Genomic DNA, 26,438 nt, shown 5'->3' with positions numbered 1-26,438 from the left:
GTAACTAGAAGCAAATGCACAAATTCTTTTTTGATGGCCAGTGTTACCACATCATACCACTCTTTATAAAAACTTACAGAAAGCACAAGCAGAGACAGAGATGTGGAAATGCAATCGGCCTGTCTCAACTGTAGTTTCCAAAATTGAAACAATCAGCCAACTTAAATGTCTCTGAGCACAGACATAGAAAGGTCCACAACCCTGCTTCCTAAGGTATTTTCTCAGACCTCCTAAAGGAACCTAATTGAGTTTTATGTAGGTTTAATTGTAGCTAACCAACGGGCCAAGATGTACCTAATTTCAGTGTGAAGATCTGAAATGGAAAGCTGGAAAATGAGAAAATTATATAAATTTGAAAATGGTCCATTTAATTTGGGCAAAGCTACAATTAACACAAGAATGGAGAACACTGCCTTTGTTAAGTTGAAGAAGTGCCATCTTGGAAATGGAACCACATTTTCCTTAATGGTGGGGACCAAAACCACCAAAACGGAATCTCCACCAGGTGATCAGAAGAGGAGCTGTGTCCCACCCTTTGAAGGTGCGCTCTGCCCCAGTGCAGCCACCAGCAGGGCTGCTGGGTGGCCGCAGAAGCCGAGTTCTCCCTCTGGACAACGCTCCCAGTTTAACTCAGTGGGATGGCCCCTGGTCTGGTGACTTCTTTTTCTTCAATGGCATCTTCAGAAGCAGTTCCTCCTCACAGCACATGCTTTGCATCATGTCTAGACATGGGTGGTTTCATACACTGACAGATTTACCTAAAATCACCGGGTGTTTGGTCTAGATCTGCTCTTGAGAAGTTTTTTGTTTATCCCAAATCTTCTCCAAGCGGGGCCAGTTATCTCAGCACAGCTGTTCTCAGGAGACTCTCTTAGCCTGTTGTTTCTACCTGGGGCAAAGCTGTCTGTGGTGATTCAGTTCCTCTTGGCACTTCCCAGCTCTGCCGCCACCAGGTTGTTTAGTGAAACACGGACAAGACAGTTTTCAGCTGTCATGCCACCAGACACCATCCCTCCACACTCGAAAGCTGTGAAAATGCCGGCATAGCCAGAACATCTCCCCGGGGAGGTCTGATTCAGAGACGGGTCTCTGTGAGCCTCCTCTCTCAACCTGAACTTTGTTCTAAAAATCCAAGGCTGTCGAAGGAAGAGTGTGTGTTTATGAAGTAGTGTATGTGAAAGCACTTTCTCAAATATGAACTTCAAAGTTCATTTGAGAAGTGAAAATACTAAAACCAGTACTAACACAATCAGAATCAGTTCAGCTTCCTCTTATATCACATACTGGTGGGCAGCATACAATTATGAGACTATTACAAACCTATTTTTATCTTCAAGTATTGGTATCTTATTTGAGGGGGGGAAGAAAGGTCTAACTGAAGCATAAAGCCAGATTTAGATTTTGTTTCTTAAACACAGGTTGCATTTTTGACAAAACTACCAAAACATCTGTTACATTCATATTTTTTTCAAACAAGAACAAAATGACGTTTCTTTTCCACGACTTTGGCCCTGGTTGCATGCATGATACTCAGCTGCTTGTTAAGGTGGGTGGAAAGTGAATGGGTGCCACCAAAAGGCATTTGGCAAACCCAGCAAAATGAGAAGTGACTAATTCCAGTCCTCACCCACTGGGTCAAAAACCAGAGTCATTAGTGAGCCATCCCCACTGCGGCCTCCGTGCTCAAGGTCTGGCTTGTGCTGGAATCACCCTGTGAGGTCAGGTCCAGGAGCAGATGGATGGCCAAAGCCCAGAGGAGCAGCTCACAAAGCCGCGGTAGACCCTCCAGGTGGCTGTCACTGCTTTCGTCCGCAGGGGAGACCGTTCTGAAGCCACAATCCCTGAGCACAAGGGTCTTCCCGTGCCCAACACCACCCCTTGATCCGTTACCCAGACAGAATCTAAATAACCAGCTGGACTCGGCAGAGCCAAGAAGCTACACCAACACCACCCCATAGTCCAGTTACTGTGACACGTCATCTAAGCAAGACTGGAACTGTTCTAGAAGGAGGTCAGCCTGCATTTTTAGAATTTAGCATTTATCACCAATGATTTACTTTCCATTTCTTTGCCCGGAAACTTAGTCGCTGACCCCTAGAAAATAGACTGAGCCCGATTCCAGTGTTACCTGGAGGTCAGGCAGCCTCCCAGAAAGTAAGTCACCACCTCACCTGGACAAGTGGCCCAGCACCGCCATGCACATGCCAGATGCCCCACTGCCTGAGAACTAGGGAAGACAGATAAGTAAATTCCCAGACCTGTGGAGTATCTGCAGGCCACACCATCGGTTTGAAGCCTGATGGTTATTCTTGTGTCTGCCTTCACTTTTTTTTTTTAAAGGAGGTACCAGGGGATTGAACCCAGGACCTTGTATATGGGAAGCAGGCACTCAACCACTTGAGCTACATCTGCTCCCTGCTTTCACTTTTGAAATGATAGCTAGATATGCATGCTCACACACACACACACATGCACAGAAACATCTGGAACGCACGATTGCTTTGCCACTGTCCTGTCCAAGAATTCGCAGGTTCCTGACACCCTCACAAGGGACCCCTCCCCTCTGAGAACCTGCCAGCCAAGTCCGGCCCTTTCGTCATCATCCAGCAGCACTGGTGGATTCAAACATATGGCTGAGGATGCTTCAGTAAACTTTGCACTTCCTTTGTATATATAGCCTTGTGTTGATGCCCTGGAGATAGAAAGATTATTTCCCTGGAAGCAGATTTGGCTCAATAGATAGTGCATCCGCCTACCACATGGGAGGTCCAGGGTTCAAACCCAGGGCCTCCTGGCCCATGTGATGAGCTGGCCCACACGCAGTGCTGATGTGCACAAGGAGTGCCCTGCCACGCAGGGGTGTCCCCTGCATAGGGGAGCCCCATGCACAAGGAGTGCACCCCAGCCCGAAAAAAGTTCAGCCTGCCCAGGAGTGGCACAGCAGACATGGAGAGCTGATGCAGCAAGATGACAAACAAAAAGAGAGACAGATTCCCGGTGCTGCCAACAAGAATACAAGTGGGCACAGAAGAGCACACAGTGAATGGACACAGAGAGCACACAACAGGGGAGGGGAGTGAGGAAGGGGAGAGAAATTAATTTTTGAAAAAACCAAAAAGAGTATTTCCCCAGGAGTTTCTGGCAACCTCCGAGATAAACACTATAATTATGCTGAGGGGAGGTTAGTCTAAGAAACCTAAAATCCTCCGTCCTCCCTTGCAAGCCCCTGTTTAAATGGTGACCTCCTCCTCGTGGGCAGTCCCACAGAAAGCTTTGCATCTTTTGTTAGCATCACCGTGTGGTCCATCAGTCCTCTTCCCACTGAAACTGGCACCACTCAAAATCCACCTGGCGGCTCTCCCTTCCACCTGCAGCCGCAGGCACCTCCTCTCAGGAGAGCTCGCTGGCAGCGTGCCATTACTGCCAGGCTCTTGGGCAAGCTGACCTCAGAGCATCTCTTTCAATACCTTCACGTAGCTGGACAAAAGTATTAACATGTATTAATATAGATGCCTGATCTATAATAGTAGAAAATATGAAAGTCTACGTTTTAACATCGTGACCCCATTCTCTTCCCCTCCCCACCTCCCCTTCTCCCCAGGGAGACTTGATTTGCATGGTTGGCACTTTTTTATGCTGATTTAGGTAATAGAAGGAGAGGAGTCTGGGAAGAAGCCAAGGAAATAGATTTTACATGAGAAAAGGCAGGGAGCTAATTAAAGGAAGAATAAATCCCCAGTGTGCCAGAAGGTGAGAATAGTGGGCTGGGGCTGAGGGAAAAGGAGATGAGAGAATGGGCCAGGTGCCCACTGCCTGGGAACTAGAGAAGACAGATCAGAAGATTCCCAGGGAGCTTGCAGTGTCATGAACCTGCTCCCCGCTCACATCAAGAAACGGTTACACATCATTTTTCAAGTCTTCCATATGATGCTTGTGCTTCTTTCAAATACAGCACTGGAGACTAGATTTACACCAAACTGCTAATGGTATTAATAGTTTTATGGGGGCATTTCGGGACTTGGAGTTGTCCTAAATGATACTGCAGGGACAGATGCTGGACATTATATATCCTGCCATAACCCACTGAATGGGCTGGGGAGGAGTGTACACTACGATGTAAACTATAATCTATGCGGTGCAGCAATGCTCTAAAAAAATGTATTCACCAAATGCAATGGATGTGCCACAATGATGAAAGAGGTTGTTGATGTGGGAGGAGTGGGATGGGGTGGGTATGAGGTATATGAGAACCTCTTATTTTTTTAATGTAACATTTTTTGTGATCTATGTATCTTCCAAAAATTACAATTTAAAAAATACAAAAAATTTTTTAAAAAGAAATTGTAGTATATGAAAAAACAAAGTTATCGCCAAGTGGTGGAGGTTTGGGTACCCTTTTCTTACTTGTTCTCTGTGCTAATATTTTCTACAGTGAACTTACACTACTTAGATAAATTCTGGAAATAATAACAAAGCTTGGGGGGCCCAGAACTTAAACTTGTACCCTTCCCTGTGCCCCAGTCTGACGCATAGAATAAGAAGGCTCTGGATTAAAGGTAACATATTGTTATTCATATAACTCTATCCTCCAAAGCAGCCTGAAATTTTGAGAACATGAGGTAAAAATAGAGCCAAACCCATAGTGAATGAGAGTTGAGTCTTGCAAACATGTTTTTTAAGAGGACAAAATTGTTGTGTTTGGAACAGAAGGTTAGAGACTGGTCACTCACCCCTGTCTCTCAGGGGTCTTTGTGTAGATATTCTCTTATTTTGCCTTTGCTAAAGAACACAAGAATTTTAAAAAATTTCTTATAGAAAAAAGTTTCACAGAGAGTGCCATTTTGATTTTAACAAAATAATAATTCAAGAAAAACTTGTTATATCCTTTTGTCTAAAAAAGTAATTGGCTATTGAAGGATGATGCCCATTTAAAGCAAACCACTGACTTCTTTTTTTTTTTTAACCAAAGAATATCTGGTTTTAATTGTACTAAAAGAAGCTTGAATAAATGTTATGCTTCTTCAAGGAATCTATGTTTAAAAATAAAGCCCAGTTGGCAATTCAGTGGTCCCACCCTCTGATGCAAAATGCTTTTGGAATGAGACTGAATTGAATGAATGAAAGAATGAGTTAAAGGCGAACCCCACCACCTCCCAGGGTTCAGGAGGGGCTCCATTATGGCTTGGTCAACAGGTGCCATTATATTTGTCAAGCATTTGGATGCCAGTGCTGTTGGTTAGACCTTGTACCAAGGATTATTCGAAAATGTACCTGGCACCCACTCCCCACCCTCAAGGAGCTGCTAGCCAGCATCCCTACACCTGGCCTGTGAGCTGGAGATGACCCCTGCCCGGGAAGAAGCTGCCTGCCTGCCAGGGACAGCTGGCCATGGCGTGAAGCTCAAGTTGGCCCCCAGCATCTATCACCCCCGGCTTGGTTCCACTCCACGTGGCTTATGGGTCTCCCCGTCAGCCTTCTGCCTCTTGACTGCCCTCTTCCCAGTCTCCACGCTGGCCTCCCTGCCCCCCAGACCACACCCAGGAACCCCCAGGACCCTCTGACCCGTGGAGCTGCCGCCACGGCCACTGTCCAGGGGACCCTCCCCATGCCAGGCCCTCAGCGGAGCCCTGACTCCCTGCTGGGGGGCAGCCCCCAGGGCACGTGCACACGAGACCCCCCACCTTTCACCTCTGATTTTTCATCCAGGACCTGGAAGAGCCACGTGCTCTGGATGTTGCAGCTAGTCATAGTGTATCTGAGTAAAGTGTCCTGGAAATGCGAGATCAAAACCAGTCTGGGGAAGCGGACTTGGCCCAGTGGATAGGGCGTCCGTCTACAACACGGGAGGTCTGTGGTTCAAACCCAGGGCCTCCTTGACCGGTGTGGAGCTGGCCCATGTGCAGTGCTGATGCGCACAAGGAGTGCCGAGCCACGCGGGGGTGTCCCCCGCATAGGAGAGCCCCATGTGCAAGGAGTGCACCCGTAAGGAGAGCCGCCCAGCGTGAAAGAAAGTGCGGCCTGCCCCAGAATGGTGCCGCACACACGGAGAGCTGACACAACAAGATGACGCAACAAAAAGAAACACAGATTCCTGTGCCGCTGACAACAACAGAAGCAGACAAAGAAGAACATGCAGCAAATAGACACAGAGAACAGACAACTGGGGCAGAAGGGGGGAAGAGGAGATAATTAAATAAATCTTAAAAAAAAAAAAAAAAACTAGCATGCCTCTCTTACTAACAATGCCTCTTGATGATGTGACTTGCCGAATCAGGACCATCTGACATTGGTCAAGTAAGGCCCCCAAATCCATCAGCATCCAAATTATGAGATGATGCTGTCTAGGCAAACGCCATCTGGTGCATTTAACCCAAATCGCCACTTTCCAAGGGCTAAGTAATAAATGTTCAATGTTCGTCACAGTCATAATCGAATTTCTTGTAGGCAAGCATACTTAAGCAGTCCAGCGTGGAAAAAGTAGTCAGACTTTCTCCAAGAGGAGCATTTATCCTAATTTTGAAAGAAAGTATAAGAGAGAAAGAATTTAAGGCAAAGAAAAAAAAAGTATTCCAACAAACCATTTGGATTGAAGCCAGTGGCAAATAGTAGTATTTGGCATCCCCAGCAGTTACCTCTTCACATCCTACTGGCGAATCGCTCTAGGAGAATTGTCAGTTGTCAGTAAGGACTTTCTGATGAAGAGAGGATCAAGGAACTGACAGCCTAGCTGAGAGCTCAAACGCAAACTCTCATGACGTAAATGGCAAGCTCTGAGAACAAAATCCGTGCCAACCCATATGTCAGACTAGCAGTTAGGAGAGAGGAAGATCAATGAAAATTTTAAGAGTCAAGGAACACTTCATAAAAAGGATGCCCTCAGAATCAGCAGAGATGAAGGGGCCTTGAAACCCACAGAAGCAATGACCTGACTTAAAGACTCACCAAGATTTCAAGCGATTTGTCCTCTTCTGACCCCAGTCAGCTGTTTGCTTTCTTTATTGACAAGTTCCTCAGCCCTGAAATGCTGCCTTCTCAATATGATCCAATTTAATATGGATTTCATAAGTATCAAGTGATATTTGCACTGAGCGGTCTTCATTGGAGAGACCATAGAGCCTGGTCTGCCCAGCAAAGCCCGGGTTTTCTTTTCTTGTCCTGGACTCCCCTCTGGCTAGCACTCCCCTTTCACTCTCAAAAATATTCTTATTTGGATGCTAAATTATCTGGTCGCCCCTGACTCTGCCTGACCCCTATAGAGTACAAAATAAGCTCAAAGTCTACTGACCAAAATGCTTCCTAAACAGCATCTCTAGGGATCTGAAAGTGCAGAGTAGTAATTATTACTGAGGGGGGAGAAAGGAATAAGCCTTTCTTTGTCCTACAAATATTACAAAATGGGTCGGAAAACACCAAATGGAAGCTTACAAGATAAAAAGTTAAAAGACACATCAACCAGGACTGACTTGAAGAACAATCTCTTAAACGTTAAGATAATGACACATGAAATGTGATAACAGATATAGAAGGAAATTAAACAATGAAATTAATTAATAAATACAAGTCTACACTTGAAGAGGGATGGATGGAAAAAAAGTAAAGCCTTAACCCGAAAAATGTGGCAACATGCTTCTGTGACAACAAAACACAAATGAACTGATGGTGTTTATTCAATTACATGCATGTGGCTGCAACCTGCTAACAAGTGAAACAACGTGATTAAAATCATGGCGGCAGCGGTACTTCCAAGTGTAATGCGCTTGATCCCGCCCATGGTAATGATGGGAGCCACATGTGGGATGGAGAAACCAGTTGAATCCTAAATCTCCTTCTTTTAGAGAGAACAAAATGCAGATCCAGAAACCTCAAGTCCTGCATCTTCTTTCTATGGCTGTTTGCCAGTTGTTTTGTGCTCAGTTGGCATGGAACAGCATCGGGCTCGTACCTATACCTACTTGCTCAGCACCTGCGCTTGAGCATCCCACAGGTAACTTGAAGTTAGCACACCCAAAACTGAGCTCTTCTCTGGCCCCACCCTGGCACCAGCCTTGTCCATCTTAGCCATTGGATGGACTTCACCCACAGCAGGTGCTCAAACCAGAGACCTGCAGCTCATTCCTGATGCCTCTCCCCTGGCCTGTCGCATCTACTCAACCACCTGTCAATTCTACCACCAAAATGTCACTCCAACTCCTCCTCCGCTGCTACCAGGCACGTCTTCCCTTGACTGGGTTACCACCATCGCCTTTGGTGTGGTTCCTCCCTACCCAAATCCATTCACCACGCTGAAGCCAAAGTGGCCACTGAAAAATACAACTCACGTCACCTCCCTCCGTGCACTCTTTCCTTTTGAAATGATTCTAAATTCACAGGATGTTGGGAGGAACGTATAGAGAAGGGGTGCCCTTCTCACCCCTTCCCTAATGTAAACCCTTCACCGACTTCTTATTGCCCCGAGGATAAAATCCAAAACCCTTTCCGTGGCCCCCAAAGCCCCGGCAGTTGGCCCCGGCCTCTCCGTGGCCCGTCTCCCCCACCACTGCGAGCAGCAGATGCCCTGCCTTTTCCTTCCTCGGCAGAGCCGGGGTCCTCCTTCCCTGGCCTGGAGCCCTTCCTTCCCTACCCCAATCCCCATCTCTCTGATTCAAAAACTTTACCGTCCAGGTCTCGCTTTGTTACCCCATCCTTGGAGGGCCTTCCTTGACTCCCCATCCAAGCCGAGTCCCCTTATTCTCCTGCCTCCTAGCTCCCTGTTCTCCCTAGCTAAGTTCTTATAACCTAGCATGCTGTGCATGTGCTCAGCTCTTCAGGTCGGCCTCACCTCCTTAGACTCTAACCAGACTGAGCGATTATGGCAGCGGCTTTGTCTACTTGGCTTTACCCTACCTGAGTCTAGAGTGTTGTGGGAAACTGGCTTACCTGTTCCTTATTGTAAATGTTACACCTGTTCTATTGTAGATGTTGCAGTTGTTCCTTATTATTGTAGATGATGTTGCAGTTCAGATAGCAAACAGCTGCCTGGTAGTTTCCAATAAATACGAGGTGGAAACTAGGGTCACGGCTCTCAGTTTCGGAACCTGTGAGTCCCCTGATCCCAGATTTATCTCCTCTCTCGTGTCTCTCTCTCTGTCCCTTTATTTCTTTAAGTTCTGCCTTGCCTTCCCTTTGTGCAAACCCACTGTGAGCTGATTGCAGCACAGAGCCTGACACTGAGTGAGTGCTTCAGATGAGATCACCTTGCTTTACCGCAGTCGTAAGAAATCGGATTGCTCAGGGACTCCTCCGAATGTCAGCCTCTCTGCTAGCCATGAACGTGCTCCAGGCGCAACCCAATTACACAAGGGCTTTTAATTTCCTCAGTGACTCCCCTTCACTAGCAGATCCTGGCACTTGACAGTGCAAGGATTGGCATTGGGAATTCACTGAGCACACACTGAGCATCTCTTGGTGCTCTCCCCAACACCCAGCTTGTAGCAATAAAGATGGAGAAAGGATGTCACCTCTTGAGGAGAACCTGGAAAATGATTTCTGGCAGCACACTTGTTTTGTCTCACAGACATGGACTTCAGAGTCCTTCATGAATGAGCAATGAGTTCAGGAGGGAGCCAGGAAGCCTTCTCTTAACCCTCTCAACGTATTTGGCTGAGAAATGAATAAAAGAGAAGTCATGAGAAGGAATGATGAAAGGCTTAAGAAGAGAAAAATGTGATTGCTGTAATAGACAACTCTAGAAAGAAAGAAATTGGACAATTCATCTAGTTTACTATGAGTAGCTTTTTAGACTTCATGAGTCACTGAAGTAATGTTTTTGTTTGCTCTTTAATTCCAGTGTCTATTAATTTTATTATTTTCTAACAGCAACATAAGGTCCTGTGCAAAAGCCAATGGGTTTTTCAGGGAGGAGGCAGTCAAAAATTCTAGTGGTCTTTGCTGTGGCATATGACATACTATTTTGACCTAGTGGCGAGGCTTGTTTTTTATTTCAAGGAATTATTTTGAACATTTAGCATATTCTCATCTCCTGTCTTGATGGGCGATGAGTTGTCTGCTGTAAAGTTTTTAATGACATGAAATAGATGCAAACTAAATAGCACGCTCAAAATCAGGCAGAAAAAAATAGTGGCGATCGGGGCACCCAGCACCGCAGTGTTTAGTGTGTGATGTTGTGCATCGTGTGGGCAGATTAGAAGAGGGAAGAATCACGGATATTTCTCAGTGCCTGCTGGAGTGCCCCATCTCTAAGCTGAGAAAGAACTTTTGGTTCCAGCATCACATCAGTCCATTAAAGGAGAGCAGCTGCTGCCCCAGCCCTGTGTACAGGGACTTTGATAGTGGTGGAGAGGCTGAACTTCCTGTTTTTTATTTGCTCGTTTGTCTTGCTTTGCTTTTTATATCATTTTCTGACAGTCTGTATACATCAACAAACAGTGTGTTCTCTTCTTGTGAAAGTCTGCAGGATGTAGTTGGAGGCAGGAGAGAAAAGAGTCGATAGGCTTTTGAAATACTGGCGGCCTCAGTCCATTTTCATGGCTTGGAGAACATTCAGAAGCAATGGTAGGAGTTTTTGTTTAACTTATAGGCACATGTTTTATGATTTTTGTTATTCTGGGAAGCATCTGTTCCCAATGCTTCATGCTGACAATATTAATAGAACTATAATAATAGCATAGTCTACCTTTCTTTGGAGTAGTTCAGATTACTTTTTTGCATATTCATCCAAACAGAGTCAGGGGTAGAGAGTTAGGTTCTTTTCCAGCATAGCTGCCAAAAGTGAACGCTGACTTGCTGAGTGCTAAGGGGACCCTTTAGAGGACAATCCGGGGCCAATAGTGGCTGCTTGTCACCTGCTGGTGCTTTCTGTGATGTGCTCGTAGGCTGGCTCTCAGGGCCAGGAGAGGACAGAGGACAGCCGGCGGCCTCTGAGGTGTGTGAGGGGCTCCTGGCCACCAGGTCTGCCTCATTTCCCTACCTCAGGTGTCTTCACCAAGGGAAGACTCTGTGGAGATAACCCTTTCCTCTCTTGAAGTAATTAGGCAAAACCGGAAAACCAGGACGTCAAAACCTTAATTCACTGGAATCCAGGAACCAGGAAGGGCAAATAACCCCTTGGATTGTCCAGACTGGCCTGTGCAGTGACTGACTGGCTCCCCTGCATCTCATTCAGAGAAGGAAGGAGCAGTTGGAAACTGAGATGTAGGTCGAGAGACAGACTCAAGGCCCATAGTAAATTAATGACAAGACCTGTCCCAGAATGCTAGACTCAGGTCCCACCCGCACAGGTTTCATGTTCTCTCCTAAATCAGTATGGCTATGTCACTCGTGGGAATTGCCTGAGGTCCCTTTGCCGGGCCCAGAGTCCAGGGTTCTGTGTCACTCCTGCCTGGCAGCCGTGGTTCTGCACTGTTGATGCTCTGAAAGGCCAGGTCCTTGGTGTGCAGCGCCATCAGCTCTTTGAAGGGCTTGGGTAGTCCTGGTCCCAGGGAATAAGTGCTACTTAGAACCCCTGCATCATGGGACACCCAGAAATGCCCCTGCTTGATTCCAGAGACCCCAGGGACTGGACATCAGGAGTGAGGCATGCCGGAATGCTCCGTCAAGAACCACTGCTAGGGCTCAGAAAGAACCTTGCTTTAATTAACTTTTAGTCCAATACCACCCACACCTCTTCTTCCTTGACCATCTTTAAAACTCTTCTCAAGCATCAGTGGGAAGGAGCCCCTAACTGAGTCGTTCACTTGTCATTTACTCAGCAGAGATTTATTGAGCACCTGCTTGGTTGAAGAGATTATTCCACCAACCACTAGCTCCCACTCTACCTGCATCTTCCTAACACGGATCTACGTGGACCCTGCTGTTTTCATGTTGTGTCATAAATGTCCTCAAGTGGTCCTTAAACCTCCCTTCTTAATTCCTACCTAGGCACTGAGCTTCTCCAAGACAGTGCTGTTCCTTCGGCTTTTATTTTCACCCTTTGTGGCACCCAGTACAATACTCTCTGCTGAGCAGGAATTCCGTAAATGTTGAAATGACTCACTGATCCAAGGACATGGAACTGCGAGGTGTGAGGTGTCGAGGATATGCTGATGTCCCACTTTTTCTAATCTGAAGAAGAGCCTGTGTATTTTGACTCTATTTAGACATGATGAGGGATAGTATGAGAAGGACTTTTGTGTCCTTGGTAGACAGGTCGCGTGCAAGCTAGAAAGGGACCGTGTGTATCTGCGTTCCCTGGTCTCCCCTTGGCCAAGTCCCGGTCTGAGTCTAAGAAGCCATGCTTTGGTGTCCTCGTCATGGTGACTTCAGAGAGAACCTGACATATCTTTCTGCCCTCCTGAGCCTAGTAGTACCTAGCAATAAAAGACAAATGGAGGAAAAGATAGGATCGACTAGAAAAGGAAAGTGAGTGCAAAACTGGGAGAGTCTGGTGGAGAAATGGAGGCCTGTTTCCATTTTCTTTTATTTTTATTTTAGTTCTTTTATTATGGGAGGTTTCAAACACATACTAAAATGGCCAAAATAACATAATGTACCCTAGCTTCAAGAGTTATTTATATGTCCATCCCCTCTTCCCTCCCACCCCCAAATGTCTTATTTTAAAGCAAATCCCAACATCGTATGATTTTATCCATAACTCTCAACGTGATTCTCTAAAACAGTCTTAAAAACAACACGACCACCTTATCCTTGCTATACCTAAGACAAGTCAGGAATCCCATAATATCATCAGATTTACAGTCAGTGTTCAACTTTCCAACTGTGGAAACTTTTTTGACAAATCTGAAAACCAGGTCCAAAATTGCACCTTCATTGGGAAAGAAGCTACACTGGAACCAAAATAGGCTTCTCTTCTTATGTGAAAGTAGCAGAAAGAAATGGTAAAGGGGATTCTGGTTGTAAAAACGAGCTGGCTCTGATGCCTGCTTGGTTTCTCAAGCAATCAATCCCCGAGCTGAGGCCTTTGCACCCCCTCCCTAGCCCTACTCTCCCCCCACCGCCCCCAACCCCCGCTCTGGGCCAGGTGTGCACTGCCGGGGGTCTCCAGTCAACTCCTCAGGAAGCGTCATTTCATAGCATGGCATGGTCCTCTGTGACGTGGCTAGTAGTTTACAGTCTGGCCACATGACAAAAATGCATGTAACATGGCTCTTTTTTAAAAGTGTTTGATTGAGCACGTAATTTAAAAGTCAGAATATTAAATAAACACCTCTGCCCTTTCTTCCAGCAGGCAGCCCAGAGAACTGCTCTCCGCGCTCTCTCTGACAGGTACATTTTGTCATTTTTATGAACTATAAATTGCTTTATGAAACGTTGAGCCCTATTTATTGTGGCATATAATTCATAATCGGATTTTGTCCCTAAAGTATCTGTGAACTAGGATGTTAAACATTTTGCATGCTTGGATGTGTCGTGCATGTGTGGAGTTTATTACCGCAAAAATCGCCTTGTTGTATTTCATATAAAGTATGAAGAGTCCCTTGTTGTGCCATGAAACAAGAGACAAGAAACTTAGAGGAAAAACCCTGAGTGGCGCAGTAAATTCTGAACTTTAGAATTGCCTGCGGCCTAAGCTCATTTTTCAGCAATAAGTACTTCATTTATTTGAAATGTCTCTTCAGACTTCTTCCCTATCATTTCACTAGACGCTATCCATTTTTTGATAAGATTCTCTCTTGAAATGCTTTATGCTCGTAGCTCGGCAACTCCTGGCTTTTTCCTCCCTGCTCTGGCACATTTCTTCTGACTCATGTTCCTGAACGAGAGGTCAAGCTGTATTTCACATCCCGCTTTGCCTAAAAAAGCTGATGAGGATATATAAAGTAACTTTCTAGAACAGACAGACCCTCTTTTGTTTTGGATTGCTTTTTGTTCTTTCACTTGAGTTTGCGTGCACACGTGTACACGGGTGTGTTGAAGAAGCGCCTGGAGATAAAAACGAAGCCCGGGTGTCTCTGCCAGGGAGACGCGTGAGGTCCTCAAGGGTGAGGAGGAGCTGGCGGGGTCCCCCTGGCTGGCTGGCAGCCGCCTCCGCATTGTCTGGCCAACCTTCCCCGCCTCGTTCCTTTCCAGTTCTTTTGTGTGTGCGGAATGAGCAATAATTGACTGTGTAAACCAGCTCAGTTCAGTGCTTCTCCGAGGTATAACCTGTCACTTAGATGGAATTATCTGGTGCGCCTGGGTGAAAAGCATTTTCTCTATGGTGGCAGGCTGAGCTGAGTATTTTTATTTCAATTGAAACGCCTTCCCCATGACAACCGCACAAGCCTGCGTGCGGCAAGAGCGGCTGTCACGTGAGCGGGGCTGGCTTGTGGGATTTTCTCAAAAGCTGGTAACTGTGCTGCTTCTGAGTCTGTTGGGAGAAGGAGGAGAGACTCTGGATCAAAACACATTTAAAATCTGACACAATAATTCCCTTCCTATACATCTTTCTTTTTTCCCTTTGACTTCTTTTCTTAGGTAAGTGATTCCTTCAACAAAATGCATCAAAAAGCAAAGAAGAGCTTTCAGTTTAAAATACACTGTCATTCCTGATAGGTAGAAGGTTTCTTTTGGGAGTGATGAAAATGTTCTAAAATTAGATTATGGTGATAGAGTGATAGTTGTACAATTCTGTAAATATACTAAAAACCATTGAATTGTACACTTTTAAGTGGATGAACTTTATAGTATGTAAATTGTGTCTCGTTTTAAAGCTGTTTAAAATACATATACACATAATCTAGTATTTAATTTAGAGAAATTGAGTCCTTTTTATGGTGAAGTAGTTTGTAAGCTATTTTAGGAAAGTGTGGACTTCCTTTGGAGCCCTGGTTACAAACACAAACACAAGTTGTGGGGAACTAGCACCAATACATTCTAAGGCTTCTTCTCAAAAGGTATGACTGTCCCCACTAGGAAACGTGCATGGATTTCAGCGCTGAGCACTGCCATTCTCTTTGATTTTTTCTGCTACTCTCTCGTCGAGCCCAGCAACTCAGTTGACCAGTCAGCTGGCATCTTAGCCCCTGTCGATTATGTCACAGCTAAGTGTGGCTTGCTCTGAGGAAGAGATCCTTTCCCTACCCAGAAACAGAGGTTCCCACTGTCTCTTTTGTGGGTGACTTCCTCTTCAAGGGGAACAAGGCATTTTCCACTTAAGTCTAGCAGTTTTTCAGTTCAGAATTGAGGGAACTTTGTTCACAGAGATTTCGAAGAAATGAGTTGACTTTGTCTTGCTCTTCTAGTAATGCAGGTGTGTAAATATACCTTTTCTGGGCTTTTTCTATTCTAAGTTTTCCACTAATTCAGGACCACAGAAGTAATTTCTGTAAATGAGAAGCATTTGTCATTGTTTGGAGATAACAATTTAAAACCTCACTCTTCAAAGCCAGGACTTAAATAAAACCTATTGAATTAATTGGTCTCACACTTTCTAATTTTTTAAATTAGGGAATGCTAACTTACCAAGTGACAGAGGTCATCTTACATGACATTATTCTTTTGACTAAATCAGTATTTCCTGGAACAATGACCAGTGTGACTCAGGGTCACACTGTGTGACCCCAGGGTTGGGAAATGGAAATGAGAAAAGCTTCCCCCTCCCCAAACCATTCTTGTTTCCTGAAAGTAATTTTTCAGCCTGTTTATCACCTCTTGATAGAAACCTCCGTAAAGATTAAACAGCACTTTCATTTGAGCCCTTAGAAAAAGAAAATAAAGCATTTTTCAGACTTCAAAAGTCCTGCAACTCAGGAGTTGGGTGGGAGAGGGCGTGTTCACTCCGGCCTTGCCACCCCCGGCTCCTCGGCTTCCAGCACGTCCCTCTCTATCTTAGCCTCCTTCTGAGCCTCAGTGTCCCTCAGGTTTGCGCCTTCGAGGGCGTGGCTCACTTCCACTTAGCCTGACAGCGACCTGGAGTCACCCGTGAACACAAGGGCGGAACTTGGTTTTGTTTCAAGATGTGCAACGTGATGACGAAACGGGGTTGTGGTTGAGTTGCTGGGCGGGGCGGGGGTGAGCTTACCTTGTAAGAAGCCACTTGTTGCTGGTTCCGCGTGAGCGAGCCTGTTGGCAAGGGTCTGAGGACGCGGCCCAATGAGGCCAGTTACGCCGGCGGTCAGGCATGCCCAGCGGCCCTCTTAAGACCCATCCTGTGTATCTCTTCATTTCCCCTAAGTTTTCTAGTTTATTTTCTAAGTAGGTATTGTAGGAAAAAATCCAGTATCTGACTGTTACGCAGTGTGCTTTAAAGTTCATTGATTCTTCTGTAATCAATACACAATCTTGGTAAATTAAAGCTCTGCTATTTCCATTACCTAAATTAAATTAACCATCTGTGGTCACCCCAAAGTAAACCTTTTTGCTTTGTTTGGTTTTACCCTAGTAATGGGTTTAGTTTACACAAAACTAAAAGAGCCAAATTGCATTGCTGGTCAAAACTGGCTCACAACAGCAAGGCAAAGTGAAAATCTGGGCTTCGGTCCAACTGACTTAAGCCACTTTTTCCCAGTAAAGAATACAATGATTGGGAAGGGTTGTAGGAAAGTGGGATGGGCATTTTGTTGTTGTTATTGTTCTTCTTCTTCTTTTTTCCTCCTGACTGGTAGAATTCTATCATCAGTCTTCTTTATACCATATGAGAGTCAGCTGGTCTATAAGAGATCCACTGATGCACCAGATAAAGATAAAGCAGGAAGCCATGGCAGGAAAAGGGGGCAAAAGTCTTGGCAAGGATACAAGCCAATTACAAGAAAATCCCACTTTACCAAAGGACCCTATCCTTCTTACTTTTTCATTCCTTACAATATGGTTCTCAGACATTGTCTTCCTTCTATGGATTACAGTATTAGATGTGGATAGAGTGAGGCAGGGGGAGAATAAGAATAAAAGGGCACAAGGTTCGTGTATAAAGGTGTGTCTTTGATGTAGACCCACGGCACTGCGGAAGCTGCGGTCTCGCTGGTAATGTGGAAAATATGCAGAGTGCTCTAGGAAGAGGGAAGGATATGTGTGCAGCATATGAAGTGCCTCTGAATACGATTAACTTCCCTCTCTAAGTAGTAAATAGTAGATAACTGTGATGATAAAAAAAAAAAAGAAAAGGATTCGTGTGATTTATCAAGCTGAGCCACTGTGCACTTGCAGAGAAGCAGGAGGTCAATCTTGAAATCTAGGGCAAGAGGAGCACGAGGCAATTGCCAGGACGGAGAAGTCAATCATACCCTTTGACTGCTTCCGTCTGTCTCCGCAAGACAAGCTGCTGCAGCGCGCGTGGGGATGCTTTATAGCAGCAGATCAGGAATTAATATTTTCTATGAAACCTCAAGCGTCATTTGCAGTAGCTTGAGTTTTATAAAAATGGAGCATAATTTTATGTGAATAAATCACATTCAGCTAGATATATAAGAGGCTGGAAAAAATTGCGCTTGATTTAAAAAAAAAAAAAAAGCGAGCAAGAGAGCCAACATGACAACAGTCGTTAAAGCGATGGCACTCAGAGGGCACGGACGGCCATGTGGTTAAATTGTGCATATAATCATCCTCTGAAATGTCAGCCTGCAACTCCACAAATGGCTACATTTTTTATAGCCTTGGAGGCACATCGTCAGATTGTAACCTGTCTGCCCATCTGGCAATACCTCAGGTCCAAGACCCATTTATATTGAAATCCAGACAACTGCCATTGATTTATTCATTTATTCCACACACATTTATTGAGCACATACAGCATGCTCTGCTGGAGCTAGCAGCATAGCAGTGAGCGAAAGCAGCCGTGGTCCTTCAGCAGCTGTACTCCCTCACTGGCCGTGCTCCCTCAGTGGCCATGATCCCTCATCATCCGTGTTCCCTCAGCATCTGTACTCCCTCAGTAGCCATGTGCCCTCACGATGGCTTAACAGTCGTGAGTGGGGTAGGCTCTACAAGGAGAAAGTCCTCTCCAGGATGGTACATTTGCTTCTCCCAAGATTCTCGTTTCTAAAATAAACCTCCGAAAGACAACCAGCTAGATGGCGGCAGAGTAAGGAGCGCTCTGGAGCTAGCTGAAGCACCTGTTTGGGGACCCCAGGAGACAAGAAGAGCATCCTGCAACATCCTTGAAGGAATGGAAGGGGGAGACTGCCCATCTGCAGAGAAGACTAGTAAGTAGAGCACGCCACGCCCCAGAGGCTGGGGCCACCCTCCACTGGAGGCACAAGCCGCCTCAGGAGCTGTTCCGCAGCTGGAACTGAAAGCTCCACTTCCCAAAAATGGGGGAGGAAGAGATGGTTGGGCACCAAGTTCTGCCGCTGATTAGTAAATTTGGTGGGCTAAAGTATAATCTTAAGAACAGCTAAAGTTTGAACTTGTCCAAGTGGGAAAGAAGATGGTAGCTGCCATTTTTAACTCTGCCCCCCAGCATGCGGGGAAGCAGTGCTGACTGAAAATCACAGTGCTGGAAGGGACTGGCTTCTTTCACCAAGATCGGTCTGCATCCCTAGTTTAGGTTTCAGCCCACCTCTGGCAGGGCGGAAGCTAGTGGGCCCTGCACCGCCTCTCCAAGTAACTACAGGTACATATGGATGGCAGACTGAATAATTGGAAGCCTACCAGGGCAACTGCAGTTCTCTTGGACTTGCACTGCATAGATTGCTGCCCACACCTGCAGCACCATCCCTGCCCCAGTCAGGGGAGAAAAGGACGTGAACCTTCATCAGTCTCTCTGGGCAACTACAGTCTAGGTCTGCATGACTTAGATTATTCCACACAGATGTGGCTCTGTCCCTACCCCTGGCAAAGGAGAGACTTAGGAGAAGCTTCATTGGTCCCTGGGGCAATGAGGGCAGCTTGCGCTTCCACAATTTACTGCACCAACTATATCCTACTGCACAACCAGCAAGGGAGAAAGGGTAAGAAAGCCCTAAACTAAAGAGAGAAACTGCACCCAGAATAAATCTAGTAAGCCAAATGCCAAGACACCAACAAAAAATTACAGTCCACACTAAGAAATAGGAAGATATGGTCCAGTTAAAGGTATAAGATAAACCTCCAGATGACATAAAGGAGTTGAGACAACTAATCATAGATGTTCAAACAAATCTCCTTAATAAATCAATGAGATGGCTAAAGAGATTAAGGATATTAAGACATTGGATGAGCACAAAGAAGAATTTGAAAGCATACATAGAAAAATAGCAGGCCTTATGAGAATGAAAGGCACAATAAATAAAATTAAAAATACATTGGAATCATATAGCAGCAGATTTGAGGAGACAGAAGAAAGGATTGGTGAGCTTGAAGAAATGGCCTCTAGAAGTGAACATACGAAAGAACAGATGGAGAAGAGAGTGGAAAAAATTGAACTAGGTCTCAGGGAACTTAATGACAGCAAGAGACAAGCAAACATACATGTCATGAGTGTCCCAGAAGGAGAAGAGAAGGGAAAAGGGGCAGAAGGAATGTTTGAAGAAATAATGGTAGAAAATTCCCCAACCCTGTTGAAGGACATAAATGTCCATGTCTAAGAAGCATAACATACTCCCATCTGAATAAACCCAAATAGACCAATTCCAGAACACATATAATCAGAATGTCAAATGCCAAAGACAAAGAGAGAATTCTAAGAGCAGCAAGAGAAAAGCAATGCATAACCTATAAGGGATACCCAATAAGATTAAGTGCCAATTTTTCATCAGAAACCATGGAGGCAAGAAGGCAGTGGTATGATATATTTAAGATACTGCAAGAGAAAAACTTCCAGACAAGAATCTTATGTCTGGCAATAATGAAAGCAAGTTTAGAATATTCACAGAAACTGAGAGAGTTTTTAACCAAGAAACCAGCTTTGCAGGAAATAGTAAAAGGTGTGCTACAGCCTGAAAAGAAAAGACAGAAGAGAGAGCCTTGGAAGAGAGTCTAGAAATGAAGATTATATCAGTAAAAGTAACTAAAAGTGTCAAAAGAATGGTGAAAATAAAGTATGACTGATAAAACCCAAATGTTTAAGAATAAACTGAACCAATGTGAAGCACTTGTATTCAGAAAACTACAACTCGTTAAAAGGAATCAAAATACATCTAAATAATTGGAAGAAAATTCCATGCTCATGGATTGGAAGACTAAATATCATTAAGATGTCAATTCTTGAAGAAAAAAAAGTTCTACTCAAATTAATATACAGATTCAATGCAAACCCAATAAAAATTCCACCAGAATTTTTAAATAAATGGAAAACATTAGCAAATTTATTTGGAAGGGTAAATGATCCTGAATAGCCAGAAACATCTTAAAAAGGAAAAGCAAAGTTGGAGGACTCTAACTTCCAAATTTTAAATCATATTACCTAGGTACAATGGAAAAACAGCATGGTACTAGCATAAATTCAGATGCACAGACCAGTGGAACAGAACTAATGGTTCAGAAACAGACCCTCACATCTATGGTCGAGTGATTTTTGACTAGCCTGTCAAACTCACCCAGCTCAGGCAGAACAGTCCATTCAGCAGGTGGTGCTGAAAGAACTGGATATCCATAGCCAAACAAAGGAAGAAGGACTCCTGTCTCACATCTTATACAAAAATTAATTCAAAATGGATCAAAAACCTAAATATAAAAACAAGAACCATAAAGCTTCTAGAAGAAAATGTAGGAAAATATTATTAAGACCTGGTGGCAGGTGGTGGATTCTTAAAGGAGATAAGAGAAGGAATGAGACGGACTACTGATGTTTAATGTATGTAGTTTTAATTTACTGTAAAGGTGTGGAAATGTAGAGTTGACGGTAGCACATTATAGTGAGTAACAGCTGGTTTATAAATGGGAATGTGGCTGAAAAGGGTAATCTAGGGATGTAAATGCCAATTGACAGAAAGCTAGAGAATAATTTAGGGACTGAATAACACAGTAAACCCAGAAGTGGATGAGGATTGCGGTTGATGGTACAGATTCAAGAGTGTCCTTTGTGAGCTCGAGCGGATGTATGCCACTTATCGCAGGATGATGGTAATGTAGAGAAGCCTGGGAAAAATACAACTGGAGTGACCTATGGACTGGGTAACAGTAATAATGTGATGTTTATGCATCTATGCCAAAGATATACTGTGTTGATAATGGGGGAGTATGGAAACAGTGTGCCAAATGTATATGATGGACCCAGTAATAATCCGATGATATTATCTCATAATCTAAAAATGTTCTACAACAGTGTGAGGTGTTGATAGAGGGGTGTTGTGTGGGAATTCTGCACATGTGCGTGATTGTTTTGTAAGTTTACAACTTCTGTCATAAAAATATACTTAGAAAATAATAAAATGCTGAGTTAGGGGGAAATACACCAAATGTAAGATAAGAACTATAGTTAGTAGTAAGATTTTGACAATATTCTTTCATAATTTGTAAGATTTTGACAATATTCTTTCATAATTTGTAAAAAATGTCTCACAACAATGCCAGATGTTGGTGGTGGGTTGTTGTACGGGGCCCCTGTATGATGTTATGTATGTTTGCTTCGTAAATTCACAACTTTTACTATGCACTTATTGTTTATGTACATTCATGAGTAAATGATATAAAAATAATAATCAGGTGGGTTGGGGGGGAATATACCAAATGTAAGATTAAAAAAATTTTTTTTAAGTAAAATAAGCCTCACATATCAAATCTCCTTCCTTTAGAGAGAATAACGTGAAGTGAGGGAAGTGGGGAATTGACTACAATTAAGGGGGCTTCACCTCCATGTGGGTGGTAGAATGTGATGTGACCCCATAGCAAGTCGCAGCGGGCAAGGCAGGCATCTCTGGGCGTGGTTGGGGTTCCTTCGGCCTCACCTTCCTCAGGCACTGCCAAGGGGACCGACTTTGACAGCACAAAGAGCAAGTGTGTCAGGGCTGGCCGCCAGCACATCGGTGGAATTGTACCCAGTGCTGGTGTTGCGGAGAGAAAAGTCACAGTTGCACTATTCGTAGATGGTTTCTTGGAGGGTCAGAAACGGAGTGGGGGGTCAGGTTTTAAATCTCCAGCCTTGAAGGTCTGAAGGCGGCCCACGGGGGTGCCCTCCCCCAGCCCACCCCCAAGGCCCTCGCCAGCCCCTGCCTCTGCCGAGCAAGGGACCCCTTAGATAAAGGCTTTCTGGTACACCATGTGAATAACAGCTCTCTTTTTGATAAAGAGCTCCAGAGTTCAGAAGGGCTATCACGTTTACTAGCTCACGTTGGGATCCTCACAACAGCTGTGGGAGGTAGAACGGACCCATTTTACAGGGTGGAAAACCGAGCCTTGGAGAGCTTGTGCACCTTACCCAAGGCCACAGGGCACCAGTGGCAGAGCCAGAACTGGACTCCAGTCCCCACCTGCAGAGATGCTCTAGAATCTACAGACATCAACTGCCCCGCTAGTGGAAAGAAAAAAATGGAAAATTTTTAAAAAATCACTCCAAACTAGGCAAGAAAGTCTCAACAGATTTCAAAGGAGTGAAATCACCAGGGCAATTAAATTAGAAATCAGTAACAAAAAGAGGACTCTGACACCAGAGTGACGTTTCCTGCACCTGATGTGGGTTAGACCAGGTGGCTCTGGCTTCTCCCCCCTCCTAGGTCCCAACCCCTGCTCTAAGGTATATCTCACAGATTCTTTACTTCTTTAAGAAATAACTCATTTGAGGGTTAGTCTTTGAGAACATAGCACATGGTCATTTGTTTGAGTTATTATCAAATTATAAATAAAAGATTACTTAATCAGCATATCAGTCGGATATTGTTAAAATAGGAGTCTTGGAAAAGCAGAGAACAAGCAGTTCCTAAACTGCTCGAAAATTCTATTGTTCTTCCCAAGAAGCGTACTGGCCTCGTTGGTTTTCCCACAGGCCTCTATGGCATCCACATCCATATCCAGATGTCCCCAAGTCCCACCTGCGCCCTGGTCCTCACGCTCCCAGGACTGGCTTTTGGAAGAGCTCAGGCTGACCCTTCTGCCTTCTGAATCTGCCCGATCATCACAGAGTTCATCTTTCCCAAACCCATTTTAACACGTCACCCATTCCCCAGCTCGAAAAGCCCCAGCCGCGCCTGTGGCAGGGACTGCTGCTGCTTCCCAGAATCCACTCTCCTCCCACTTTTTTAGGAAAAACAAACCTTGGTCTGTAGCAGTGTATGTTGCCTCCGACCTAAAGTTCCTACAGACCCCATCCTCTCCTGCAGCGGGACCTGGTTGAGTTTTCGCCATAATATATAAGGAAGAGTGCTGTGTGAAACTGGGGAAGTCTCCTTCCAGGAAAGGACCGTGTCCTTGGCCCTTTCACCTTGCCGCCACCTGGAGTTCAGAGGCGATGCCCGGGGCTCTTCCTGGGACAGGACCTAAGCCTGTCTCGGCATTAGCTCCCTTCATTCATTCTTTCTTTCTATAATGGAATCCTGGGAAGGAAGAATTCAGCATGAGGGCCTGAAAGAGAATCTTTCCAATGGAGCTTTTTTCGTCTCCTGTTCTAAACTACTCTCCCTAAAATGCCAGCAGGTCTGGGTCTCCGCCACCCGCCTGAGCCTTGTTACAGCCTAGAGCCCCAGCACCATTGTCCTTAGCTGCTCCCTGATCAGGTCATGAAGGCGTAAATGGCATTGGAGGGTCCCAGGTACATGCTCAAGTGCAGAGCCAGGGGAGGGGACGTTTGAAGTAGTATTTGAAGAGGGGCGGGGTAAGATGACCCAGAAGTGGGAAAGGGAGCCCAGCATCCTCCGCAGAAGGATGGCCTGGGCACCCACGGGCAAGGCCTGGGGGAAAAGGGGGCAGCGAGCGGGCAGTCTGCTGGGTGCAGGGGCGCCCAAGGGAAAGACACGGTGTAGGGGGCGCCAGCTGGAGGCAGCCGCCAGGGCAAGGCGGGGGCGTCTTTGGCTTCGCTGTGCCTCCCCCAGCCTGGCATCCAGCCTCATCTTCCAGGGACACCCTCAGCACCCAGTACCCACAGTCCCTCCCGTGGCTGGCGTGGTCGGCCTGGGCCTGCTCTGTCCTCGCTCTCTGCTCTCTGGAGGCCCTGGGGTCTGATCTGTGGGCAGGACCCTGTCTTCCCTTCTTGAATATTAGGGAGCACTTTAGACCAAGGAACTGCTCAGAAACCACTTCCTAAATGCGTTTTAAAGGAGAGCAGCCTGGAATGCAAATGCCGCTCTCTTGGTTCTCACGATAAGGGAAGAAAACAAAAACAAGTCTCTGGCCCAGATTTCCCTAACCTCTCCTGTTTTGTTTTGTTTTGTTTTGTTTTTATGAAACATGGGATTTTGAATCCTTGAACTTAGGCTGGAATTTACTTTGGAAAAAGTAGTTACCCTTCTGAGACTGAACTTTCTCCCCTGCATAAGCAGGAGGCTAAGAAGATATCCTTACTAGTTGTATATCCACATTAACTGAGCTGGTAAGTTAGAAAATGTGCTTTTTTAAACGTGTCCAAATGATGGTAGTAATTCTTTGTACCACCACGTAGATATCATGAGATCCTCTTTGACTTAAGCCCTTCCAAGAGGTTTAAAAACCAGAGGAGGGAAAGATTAGAGAATGAGTTTAATGAATGAAACAATTAGTAACTAGAAGTATGGGGCATGTTTTTATTTGACATTCTAGAAAAACAAATGTGAACAAATCCCAAGAAGTATCCCTTGCGCATGCCATCCCTATTTTGGGATATGTTCTAATCTAACCTGTTCTCCCATAAAAGCCAAATTATCAGTCTTTATAAGTAGGAAGTGAGGTTCACATGAGGCTCCAAGGAGGCAGACTCTGTCTCCCACACCTGTGTCTCTCACACCTGTCTCCTGCATCTGTGTCTCCCACACCCGTGTCTTCCACACCTGTCTCCCCCACCTGTCTCCTGCAGCTGTGTCTCCCACACCTGTTTCTCCCATACCTGTATCACCCCACACCTGTGTCTCCCACACCCATGTCTCCCACACCCCTGTCATCCCACACCTGTGTCTCCCACACCAGCTTCCTGTTTCACACATGTGGAAACATCATCCTGGGTAATTTTCTGACATGTTTTCCAGCTAACTGTCAAACAATTATTATTTCAAAATAAATATCGTGATGCTTTCAAAAACGAGCAGTACATCTCAGAGAACGCGGGGTCCCAGGTAGCTATCTGTCTGGGGTGCAAGAGAGAAAACCGCAGACCGTGGCTGCAGCACCACCCGCTCCCCACAAGCTGCTGCGCCCATCATGCTCAGGGGAGTGGGTGCTCGGCCTCGCGGGGTCCCTGGCCCTTTGCTGGCCTTTGCTCCGCCGGCGGCACCGAGGACACACGCACGCCGTCCGGGCTGAAAGCGGCGCTTAGAAGGCCTCCCTAGCACTGGCTGGCACAGAAAACTGAGTGGCTCCAGGGAAGCCGTTGAGTTCTGTCAGGTAAATAATGTACGTCTTAAAGGTCCCAAATATGTAGTTTACACGGTAGAGGACAGCCGCCCGGAAAGCCTTTGGAGTAAAGGCGCAGCGCGTGGTATAAAACACGCACCGCCGGGCCCGGCTGGTCGTGGACTTGCGGGGGGCCAAGGAAGACGCACCAGAAGGGGCCTCGGGAGCCGCCAGTTCAGCTGCCACGGCCTGCGGGGACAGAGGATGACGGGCGGGGCGTGTGCCTGGCACGGAGGAAGACCTGCAGCTCCTCTTGGGTCCCTCTTTGCTCACTTGCCTGAGCGGAGGCCGTTCCTCTCCCAGGCCCCGAGGGCGCCTCCCCAGCTCCTGGGCCCAGGTCTGCGGCTGCGGCCCTGCACCGCTAGCCCTTTACCGGCCTCGCACCCTCTGCAAACGGGGAGAGGGTCCAGAGGAGGCCAAACCAGATTTCCCCATGGGTGGAGTGGCAGAAAACTGAAAGGGCCGTCTTCAAGTTCCTAGTTTTCACCCCTGTATCCTGCCCTCAGTGCCTCTTCTGAACTCGTCGCATCTCAGTAAAGACACCCAAGCTAAAATACCTAAATGACAAAACCATAAATTATTGTTACTTAAAGCCTTCATCACTAGGTCATATTTTTTGAATGTCTATGTTACTGACCCTTCTAAACCAAGGACAGCTAACAGTGTCTCCTGTTTGTTGTTCATTTATTTTTTATTTCAATTTGCATCCAAAGGTTTTTTTTTTTAATGCATCTAACCTAGCATCTCAAAGTTGGAATTAAGAGAAGCAAAACTATGTGTACTAACATCGTTTTCCACATTTGTTCCTGCTGTCTAGCCTACTGCTTTGTTGTTTTTTATTTGTTTATTTCCCCTTCCCCCCCATTGTCTGCTCTCTATGTCTATTCGCTGTGTGTTGTTCTGTGTCCACTTGCATTCTCGTCAGGCGGCATGAGGAATCTGTGTCTCTTTTTGTTGCGTTATCTTGCTGTGTCAGCTCTCCGTGTGTGCCGCACCACTCCTGGGCAGGCTGCACTTTTTTTGCACGGGGTGGCTCTCCTTGCAGGGTACACTCCTTGCATGGGGAGCACCCCTTCGCGGGGGGGCACCACTGCTTG

At 45.7% G+C, this 26,438-nt stretch overlaps 1 protein-coding gene across 5 annotated transcripts in view; it reads left to right on the top strand.

Annotated features, from left to right (window-relative positions):
* Positions 1-26,438, top strand: part of AFF3 (ALF transcription elongation factor 3) — a 563,374-nt gene that overhangs the window by 455,163 nt on the left and 81,773 nt on the right. For 4 of the 5 annotated variants that reach the window (XM_058278184.2, XM_058278185.2, XM_058278183.2 and 1 more), the window contains one exon: positions 13,220-13,260. In XM_058278184.2, coding sequence (XP_058134167.1) covers positions 13,220-13,260 — 41 coding nt within the window. The remainder of the gene's footprint in view (positions 1-13,219; positions 13,261-26,438) is intronic. The other variant, XM_058278182.2, reaches the window with a different exon arrangement.

The sequence above is a fragment of the Dasypus novemcinctus genome, chromosome 17, assembly GCF_030445035.2.
Source record: "Dasypus novemcinctus isolate mDasNov1 chromosome 17, mDasNov1.1.hap2, whole genome shotgun sequence".
NCBI classification, from domain to species: Eukaryota; Metazoa; Chordata; class Mammalia; order Cingulata; family Dasypodidae; genus Dasypus; species Dasypus novemcinctus.
Note: the sequence above shows the minus strand (reverse complement) of the source record. Positions and strands in the feature narration are given on the sequence as shown.